Source organism: Cervus canadensis, chromosome 18, assembly GCF_019320065.1.
Source record: "Cervus canadensis isolate Bull #8, Minnesota chromosome 18, ASM1932006v1, whole genome shotgun sequence".
In the NCBI taxonomy this organism is placed as follows: domain Eukaryota; kingdom Metazoa; phylum Chordata; class Mammalia; order Artiodactyla; family Cervidae; genus Cervus; species Cervus canadensis.
Genome location: NC_057403.1, coordinates 21983635 through 21993488, shown reverse-complemented (window position 1 = coordinate 21993488; position 9854 = coordinate 21983635). Strand labels below are relative to the sequence as shown.

General features: G+C 56.6%; 1 protein-coding gene across 4 annotated transcripts; it reads left to right on the top strand.

Moving 5' to 3' along the window:
* The first annotated feature begins 2389 nt into the window (after positions 1–2389).
* Positions 2390–9625, top strand: KLK14 (kallikrein related peptidase 14). Of its 4 annotated transcripts, none has more exons than XM_043436336.1 (6): positions 2390–2408; positions 4647–4708; positions 5800–5971; positions 7916–8169; positions 8380–8516; positions 9118–9625. In XM_043436336.1, exons 2-6 carry the CDS (start codon positions 4669–4671, stop codon positions 9271–9273), a joined length of 759 nt encoding a protein of 252 aa, XP_043292271.1. In that variant the 5' UTR covers positions 2390–2408; positions 4647–4668; the 3' UTR covers positions 9274–9625. The 4 variants fall into 4 exon arrangements, with proteins under 4 accessions (XP_043292271.1, XP_043292273.1, XP_043292270.1 ...); XM_043436338.1 differs by lacking the exon at positions 2390–2408 and adding an exon at positions 4193–4210; XM_043436335.1 differs by lacking the exon at positions 2390–2408 and adding an exon at positions 4301–4444.
* The last annotated feature ends 229 nt before the right edge of the window (positions 9626–9854 follow it).

Here is a 9854-nt window from a genome sequence, read left to right as displayed (position 1 = left end):
GATGTATAGTAGGTACTCAAAAAATATTTGTTGAAGGGAAGGAGGGAGAGGAAGAAGGAGAGAGGCGGGGGGAGGGAAGGAGGATGAAAGAAACTAACCCACATTAAGAAAGTGACCTGGGATCTTCTCAGACCAGGGACCGAACCAGTGTCCCCTGCGTTGCCAGGCGGCTGCTTAACCACTGGACCACCAGGAAATCCCACGTGCCACGGGGCAGCCGCACCTGCACGCCACAACGGTTGCGCCTGTGCTGTAGACGCGGGGACTGCAACTGCTCAGCCCGCGTGCCCGGAGCCCCTGCTCCGCAACGAGAGAAGCCACCGCGGGAGAAGCCCACGCACTGCAGCAAAGCCCCAGCAGAGCCAAAAAATGTACATAAACACTCGCCCCTAACATGGCAACAAGCTGCGCCCAAAATAACTCTTAAAAAACAGTTACCTGGATACACAAAACGTGGCCCATCCATACGAAGGTGTGTGATCCAGCCTTTAAAAGGAAGGAGAAAAGAAAAATACAGGAAGACTGCCCTGGTGGTCCAGTGGTTAAGGATCCATCTGCCAGGACAGGCGACACGGGTTCGATCCCTGGTCCGGGAACATTCCGCACGCCACAGAGCACCTAAGCCCATGCGCCACAACTCCTGAAACCTGTGCTCCCTAGGGCCCATGCTCCGCAACAAAAGAAGCCACCACAGTGAGAAGCCCCCACGCCACAACGAGAGAGGAGCCCCCACTCACCACAGCTAGAGAAAGCCCGTGTGCAGCAATGAAGACCCAGTGCCGCCAAAGAGGAAATAACCGGATTAATTATTAAAAAGGAAGGAAATTCTGATGCGTTACAGCATCTCACATGAACCTTGAGGGCATTATGCTCACTGAAATGTGAAATACCTATTTCGGAGTAGTCAAATTCATAGACACAGAAAGTAGAATGGAGTCTACCAGGGCCTGGGGCAGGGAGGATGGGATGCTGGTGTTTCATGGGGACAGACCTGAAGTCAGAGGAGATGAAAAGGTTTTGGAGACAGATGACAGTAATGGTTGCACAACCAAGTGAAAGTATTTCTTGCCACTGGACTGTACACTCAATGCTGTAAATGAGGACTTCCCTGGTGGTCCACGCGTTGAGAATCTACCTTCCACTGCAGGGCACCCGGGTGCGATCCCTGGCTGGGGAAGTAAGATGCCACATGCCACAAGGCCAGAAGAAAAAAGAAGAAACAGAAAAAGCCCCCAGTGCCAGTGGCCACCTCGCTGGGTCCAACCCTCTTGCCACTCTCTTCTTAAAATTCATCTCCGCTTCCCTGACGCCACCCTCTCCTGGTTTCCTTCTTAGCTCTTCCATTTCTCCTTCTCAGCCCCCCTGCCCCCTAAGCTGGGGGTCTTCCTTGGGGTCTCGAGCAGACGCCCCAGGTCTTTTCATTCTTTTCAAGCACTCCACGTGAGTGCCGCAGCGCTCCGGTTTCCAGCACCTTCCGTCAGTGCTAGTGACACCCCACCACTGTCTCTAACCAGACAGCTCCCCTCAGAGGCAGCCCAGGTCTGCAGTGACGACCCTAAGAGCGCTTCCCTCCCCCGCTGAGAATCACTGGGGGATCCCTTCTCCCCCTAGCACTCTGAGCTCTGCCCCGTCCTCCAGTACTCAGAGCTGCTCTCCTCACTGCGTCCATGCCCCTGGTGAGCTCCGACTCATCCGCAGGGCCCGACTTAGAAAGCCCACCCTCTGGGAGCCCGTTCCCCACTCCTGAGGCTTCATCAGAACCTTCAGTAGTCCCCTCCATCCAATCAGAACACACGTCACACTGGACTGAGTTTACCCCGTTGTCTCTTTGACCTCTCCTGCCAGACAGTGAGCTCCTAGAAGGCAAGGATTGTGGCCATGTGTCCATTCATTCATTCATCAAATATTTTTTGAGGACCCCTGTAATGGGTGGAGTGGGAGCAAGGCAGCCCAGGACGGAGTGTGGCTGGAAGGGGACAAATAACCCAGCAGTGACGCTGAGGGGGCTCGGGGCTGGGGTGGGGAGATAAGGCAGTGAGCTGAGCCCTCTTTGTGGCCACGTCCCCAGCACGTTTTTCCTGGGCTCCCTGGGTCTCACTGAGGCCTTCTGCTTAAGCTGCGTTTTCTTTCTGGGAAGAGGAGATCTCGGGTTTATCTTCCAGCTCAGCAGAGGATCCCTGTGAGTCCCTCAAATTACAGCCTTCTGGGGCCTCCCTGGCAGTACAGCGATGAACAATCCACCTGCAAATGCTGGGGACAGGGGTTCGATCCCTGGGTTGGGAAGATTCCCTGCAGGAGGGCACAGCAACCCACTCCGGTATTCTTGCCTGGAGAAGGTGGAGGACGGAGGAGCCTGGCGAGCTACAGTCCCTGGGGCCGCAAAGAGTCAGAGAAGACTGCGCACACGTGTGAAATAGCCAGTGGGAAGCTGCTTTATAGCTCAGGGAGCTCAGCCCAGTGCTCTGTGATGACCTACAGGGGTGGGACGGGGGCGGGAGGGAAGCTCTGGAGAGAGGGGACATATTCATACATAAGGCTGATTCACGTTGTTACACAGGCAGAAACTGACACGCTGTAAGGCAATTATCCTCCAATTAAAAATAAATTATAAAATGGAATGTAAAACATTAAATGAAATTAAAATTTAAAAAATAAAAAAAACAAAAAACCTCCATGCTCTCAAGGCAGGGGGGACAGGGGTTCAACCCCTGGTCAAGGAACTAAGATTCTGCATGCCAAAACAACAACAAAACCCACTACAGCATCTGAGCCCTCACAGAGCAGCTGCCTGTTCCACCCCCCACCCCCTCACCCCTCCCCAACCCCGCCTTGTCCCCAGAGAATTCTTTCTTGGCGGAAGGGCTTCTCGTTTGTGCATCTCACCCTTCTGGTCTACCAGAGCTTGAACCAAGGTTTTCAGCCCGAAGCAGTGTGGCCTCTCTGCAAAGCCAGTTGAAGGGGGAGCTGAGCGCCTATGCAGGGGGTGGGGGAGCAGCAGTCCAGGTGGAGAGGGGAGGAAAGTGGTTTGGGAGCCAGACCCCCGGGGTTGGGGAGGGGACTGGGGGGCGGCGGGGAGAGTGCGGACAGCTGACCTCCTGAGTCACCGTGAGGTGGTCCAGACCCGAACCGACTCCCCTGAGACACATTGCCGTCTTTAGGGAATTTAAGAGGCTGGGGGAGGGGCTGAGGGTGGCGTGGCCCTGCCCAACAGTTAGGATGGGTCCCCCAAGCCCAGGCCCATTCCCCATCTCATCACTCCGTCTCTCCTGCTCTCCCTGGGTCTCTGTCCCCACTCTCTCTGGGTCCCTTCCCCTTCTCTCTGGGTCCTTCTATCCCACTCTCCCCTGACCTCTCTGCAGAGCCTGAGTTGGGGGGGCACCAGTTCTGCCCTGACCCTCCCTTCCCCACTCCTTGCCGGGGCCCCTGCTCCCCCACTTTTCAGGGCCACGAGGACCACAGGATGAGAACGTGTGGGAGACAGGATGCCTAGAACCTTGGTGCCCCCAGCCCCACTCCCAGCCCCTCTCTGTTCCTCTGCGGCTGTCACCTCTCATCTCTACCTCCCCGTCTCCCCTCCTTCTCAAAGGCCCTCCGTGACCTTCGCTCCGTCTCCCCCATCCTCTGCCCGATCTCTTCTCGGGATCTCCACGTCCTCCCTCGCCATCTCTGGGCCTTCCCCGTCCTCTCCACTGCCATCCCTCACGTGTGTGTGTGTGGGGGGGGGGGGGTTGGGCACCTCTGCTGCTTGTGTCTCTATGTGCTTTTTCCTCCTTCTCTCTGCCTGTGTCGATTCTGTCTTCCCCTCCTTCCTTCTGTTTCTCTTCTTCTGTCTCTCATTTTCCCACACTCATCTCTCCGTGAATCCCTGTCCCTGCGCCCCGCTCCCACCCATCCTGCCTTTTTCTGTCGGCCTCCTTCTTCCCCATCCCTAGTCTCCATCTCCCTAAAGTCTCCCCACCTCTCACAGGTCTCTCTGGGCCGTATTCCTCTCCCTCGCCCTCTGCCTTCCTATTGCTACTTCTCTCACATTTCCTCGCCTCTCTCTGCTCCCGGGGCAGCCTCTCTCTCTCTCTCTGCCTCTGTCCCTCCCTCTCCCGGCCCCTCCCAGCACCTTCCCCCGAGTCCCCCCACCCCACCCCACTCGTCCACCCTGCCCCGGACTTCCCCCCTCCCTGGGTTCCTCCCAGATTATAACACCTTCCCCCGCCAGGTAGGCAGGTTCTCCTGAACAATTGTGGCTGCTTCTCCGGCCAGAGAGGAGATGGGAGGAGATGGGATGGGGATCCTGGAGTGGGAAATAGGCAATAAAAAAAAAAGGAAATAAAAAACCTCAGAAGGGTGGAGGAAGGAGCAGGGCCAGCTACTCAGACCAGGGATAAAAGGCCTCGGCGAGTGACAAGGAAGGCAGACGCCACCCCCACTCCACCAGACAGGAGACATCAAGGCAAGCCCTGAGCCCTTCTCAGCATCCTCTCCAGCCACCAAGGAGCACCCCCTGCCCCAGACCCTGCCCTCCTGGTCTCTGGCCTCTCTTCTGTCCCCCAACCAGGTCCCTAAGGGTCTCAGTCTCTAAGAGCCTCTCTGACCCATAACCTCTAGGTCTCTTGCAGCTTCCTTGACCCTCACTTTCTCTCTGCATTTGCCAGAATCCAGCCGCCAGCCCTCAGAATGTTTCTCCTGCTGATGGCTCTTCAGATCTTGGCTGTAGGTAAGACAGTGGGTGGGCAGGGGGCTGGACTCTGAGAAGGGCCGGGGAGATGGGGAAGGGCCCTGGGGACCTGAGATGCTCACCTGGCAAGAGGGGTAGGGAATAGTCTGGGGACCGTGGTTGAGGAGCGTGCTAGAGGAAGGCCCAGGTTCTAAGTGGTGGAGGTGTTAGAATACCGCAGGGTCCAGGGACTTGTAGGGGACAGTGAAGAGTCGGACATGACTGAGCAACTGAACAACATCAAGAGATAGTGAGAAATCAAGGGAGGAACTGAGCAGAACAGTCAGGTCCTGACCGAGTCTTATGAGAAAGTACCAGCAGGACACTTGCTGACTGCACTGTCGTCTACTCGCTCAGCCGTGCCCGCCTCTTTGTGACCCCGTGGACTGTAGCCCACCAGGCTCCTCTGTCCCTGGGATTTCCCAGGCAAGAATACTAGACTGGGTTGCCATTTCCTCCTCCAGGGGATCTTCCCAACACAGGGATCGAACCTTTGTCTCTTAAATGGCAGGCAGATTCTTTACCACTGAAGCCCTGTTGATTGTGTGAGGGAAGAACTAATCAGAAGTGATGGCAGAAATGATGATGGGGTGGTGGGCTCCTGGCAGGGGAGTGGTGTGGCATGCAGAGTGGGTGTACGGAGGCAGGGAACCTGGGGGCCCTGTGTGATCCTGGGGGACCACACACAGAGTAAGAAGTCTGGGGAAGGGACAGGGAGCTCCCCGATGGTGCTGGAGGATAACTGAGCGGAGCTGTGGCGTACTGCATAAAGTGATCATAGAAAGCATGCGTAGGAAAGCGGAGTCAAGGGCGGTAGTGTCAGGACCATGGATGAGGTGGTTCTGGGACCTCATAATAGGTGCTATGGAGGTGCCTGGGGGTGAGGGGGTGTCAGAAAACTCCCTGGTCGTGTCGGGACAATACTGGGGGCACTGTTGGGCATATCTCATACAGGGTGGGGGTACATAAAGATGGGTGGGTTAAGGATTAGGCAACACAGGGGGGACTTGTGGGTTCCGGACAGCCTAGAGAGCTAGGGGTTGGGTGGAGAGCCTTAGTTTACCTGCTCCCCCACCCTTGCCTACTCCTAGCCATGGCCCAGAACCAAGGGAATGAGAACAAGATAATCGGTGGCTACACTTGCACCCAGAGCTCCCAACCGTGGCAGGCAGCCCTCCTGCAAGGCCCCCAGCGTCGTTTCCTCTGTGGAGGGTCCCTGCTGTCCGACCAGTGGGTCATCACCGCTGCTCACTGCGCCCGCCCGTGAGTGGTCCCTTCCTGATTCTTCTGCCAAGTGAATTCCAGAGTCTAGCCCTGTGTACAATCCAGGGTGCCAGCTGGGTTTGGGGTCTAGATAAGAGCCTAGAACCACAGACCCAGAACATGGAACCCAGCCATGAATCTAGAATCTGCTTTTAGATTCTAAAAGCAGATCAACTGCTTAGAAACCATGTTCATGTGCTTGGTCGTTCAGTCGTGTCTGATGCTTTGGGTCTCTGTGGATGGTAACCCAACAGGCTGCTCTGTCCACAGGATTTTTCCAGGCAAGAATACTGGAGTGGGTTGCCGTGTCCTCCTCCAGGGGATCTTCCCGACCCAGGGATCGAACCTGCATCTCATACTTTGACGGGTGGATTCTTTACCATTGAGCCACCTGGGAAGCCGGTTGGAACCCATACACCAGCTTAGAGTCCTGCACAGAATCTAGAACCTAACACAAAACCTGACATCCATCCAGAGGCCAGCCTCCACATAGAGACTAAGATTGGGAGTGGTGGTTGAATTCGGGACACAGCTACCTTCAGACACTCAGGACCCCTCTCAGAAAACTGCCTGGGATCCAGAGTCAGGTTCAGAACCCACCGTCCAGCCATGAATCTGGAAACCTACTTGCAGCTCAGAGCATGGGATAAAGACAGAACCTGGAGCTTGTTCTAGATCCAACATGTAATCCAGAGTCTAGTCTACAGCTCTTCTTTGAGGAGTCTAAAACCAGACCTCAACCTGTTCTCTCCATCCCAGAATGAAGACCATAATCTAAAGCTTCATAGAGAGCCCAGGGCCCTTCCCAGATTCTAGACCTAAACTTGGACCCCACACTAGAAATCAAAGTCCAGACAAAAGCTCACCCAGTGCTCACAAACCAGATTTAACACCATAAACTGAAGTTCAGGGTAGAACTAAGGGCCCAGAGTCTAGAACGTAAAGCCCAGAATGGAAACCAACATCTAGAACCTGGGATCCTGACCATAGTCTGGAGCTCCTTCTAGAACCTAGAGCCCAACCTGAGGTCAAAGGCTCAGATCAGAATCTTGAACCAAGAATCCACAGACTATCACCTGTAATTTGATCTAAAGCAGAACCCAACCTAATATCAAGAATGCAGGCTGCTGTTTAGAACCCTGAGGCCAGCTGGACCACAGAGCTCAAGTCACTGTCCCCAACCCACGTCTTAAACCAGAGCTTCATCAAGAACCCAGAACTTAACCTAGAACCTGGAGCTCACACCAGTATCTAGAAAGTATTCTAGCATCTAGATTTAATCTAGAACACAACTCCAAGCTTCGAGTCAAAAGTTTAGGGTGTCAAGAGCCCAAAGGCCAGGCTGGAACTACAATGGAGCTGCCCTGGCGCCTACTCCAGAAGATCGATTTGATTTAGAACCTACAGCCACAGCTCAGAGCCTCACTTTAGAACACAGAGTCTTGACCCAGGCGCATACCCTAGGGCAGAGCCAGCAACCCGCAAACCTCAGAAGGCAGAGCACAGTCCACCAGGGGAAGGGAGGATATAAGACTGGGCCCAGAGAGTGTCCAGGCCGGGGGAAAGTGTCCAAGATTCCAGGAAACACTCTGCCTGCAATTAGAGCGAGGGTTATGTGTGTGTGCTCAGCCATGTCCAACTCTTTGTGAACCTGGACTATAGCCCGCCAGGCCCCTCTGTCCATGGGGATTCTCCAGGCAAGGATACTGGAGTGGGTTGCCACGCCCTCCTCCAGGGGATCTTCCCGACCCAGGGATGGAGCCCGCGTCTCTGGTGTCTCCTGCATCGGCAGGGTGATTCTTTACCGCTGAGCCACCTGAGAAGCCCATGGGGAGGGTCAGCCTGGAGGAAGACTCGTCCCCAGGGGTGGGAGCATCGCTGGATGGTGGGGCGGGGTCTCAGCTCACATCCTGAGCAGCACCACTCTCGGGGGTCTCGGGCCAGGATCCTTCGAGTCTCCCTGGGCAAGCACAACCTGAAGGTCTGGGAGGCCACACAGCAGGTGCTGCGCGTGGCCCGCCAGGTGCCGCACCCCCAGTACAACTCGCGGACCAATGACAACGACCTGATGCTGCTGCGGCTGGAGCGGCCCGCTCGGCTGGGACGGGGGGTGCGGCCCATCTCCGTGGCCCGTTCCTGCGCCGGCGTGGGCTCCTCCTGCCTTGTGTCGGGCTGGGGCACCATCTCCAGTCCTGTTGGTGAGGGGTCCTGCATCGGGAACGAGAGGCTTCGGGCTGGACCCCCGGGTCTGAGGGAGGAGGGGCTGGGGGTCTGGACCCCTGGGTCTGAGGGCGGAGGGGCTGGGGGGCTGAGTCCCGAGTCTGAGGGAGGAGGGTCTCAGGCCCAGACTTCTGGGTCCTATTGGAGAGTAGACCTCATTTTAACACCTCAATGCCGCCCCCTCTCAGCCAGGTACCCCAACTCTCTGCAATGCGTGAACATCAACATCTTCTCGGATCAGGAGTGTCGACGGGCCTACTCTGGAGCCATCACCCCAGGCATGGTCTGTGCAGGGGTCCCCCAAGGCGGGAAGGACTCTTGTCAGGTGAGCCCCAGGGAGAAAGCCTGGGCAGGGAGCTTGTTCGGGGCTGAGACTTAGGTATGAGAGGACCTCAGGAGCAGGAAGATCAGGGGAGGCCCCCCTCCCACCCCCAGAGACCAAGAGAGGTTGTCACAGCCAGGCTGTCTCCTAGCTGTTCGCCCTTGGGTGTGGACGTAACCTTCCGGGCTCCGGTTTCCTCACCTGTCCCACGGGGGCAGCAGGACGGGGTGGAATGGGGTGAGCTCGTCCATGGCAAGAGTGCAGAGCTCCGACCACCGCAGTCATTGCCATCGTTACATGTGGGCCCCTGGAGAGCTTGCTTAGGGTCTGGAGGCCTTAATCCATCCCCGAGCAACGGCTCCAGAGACACGCGGTGTGGAAACACACATGCAGTTTTCTAGACGCAGAGCTTAGATGAAGAGGAGCCCAAGAGACACAGAGGACACGGGACCCCAAGCCCCAGGGGCTGAGACCTCCAGAGGCCCTGCCCGGGCAGGGGGGCGGGTCTCAGCCCACCCCCCACATCTTTGCCTCTCGGGCTCCCCACGGCTGGGGCTCTGGCCATCGGTCCACGGGTGTCTCTGTCTCCGCCTCTCCCCGTCAGGGTGACTCCGGGGGACCCCTGGTGTGCGGAGGGCAGCTCCAGGGTCTCGTGTCCTGGGGGATGGAGCGCTGTGCCCAGCCCGGTTACCCCGGCGTCTACACCAACCTGTGCAAATACCACACCTGGATCCAGGAAACCATGAGGAGCAGATCATAGCCAGCGGGACAGAACATCACCTGCCCACATGCTCCCCAAGACCCTGCCCCTCCCACTCAAGACCCAGCCCCCAGCGCCCCCTCCCTCGGACCCCCAGCATCCTGATCCTGACCCCTGGCTCAGAACTCCCCTCTCCCAGAGCAGTTCCTTCAGGGGTTCTCCCTGCATCCCTACACCCTCCCCATCGTTATCCAGGGTACTCCTGAGACACCAGAGCAGGCACATGAACACAAAGGCATTGCACTGGCACCGTATTCCAAAGAGGACAATTTTCAAAGCTCTCAATGTCTCTAAAAGCCAGACAAATACCATTAATAAAATTTTATCAATCCTACAACAAGGACCTACTGTATATCACAGGGGACTCTGCTCAATGTTATGTGGCAGCCCGGGTGGGAGGGGAGTTTGGGAGAGAAAGGATACATGTGTACAGTGAGGCTGAGTCCCTCCGCTGTTCGCCTGAAATTATTACAACGTTAATCGGCTCTGCCTGCGTGCTCAGCCGCTCAGTCGTGTCCGATTCTTTGCGATCCTTTGGACTGCAGCCCACCAGGCTCCTCTGTCCAGGGGGGGAGGATTCT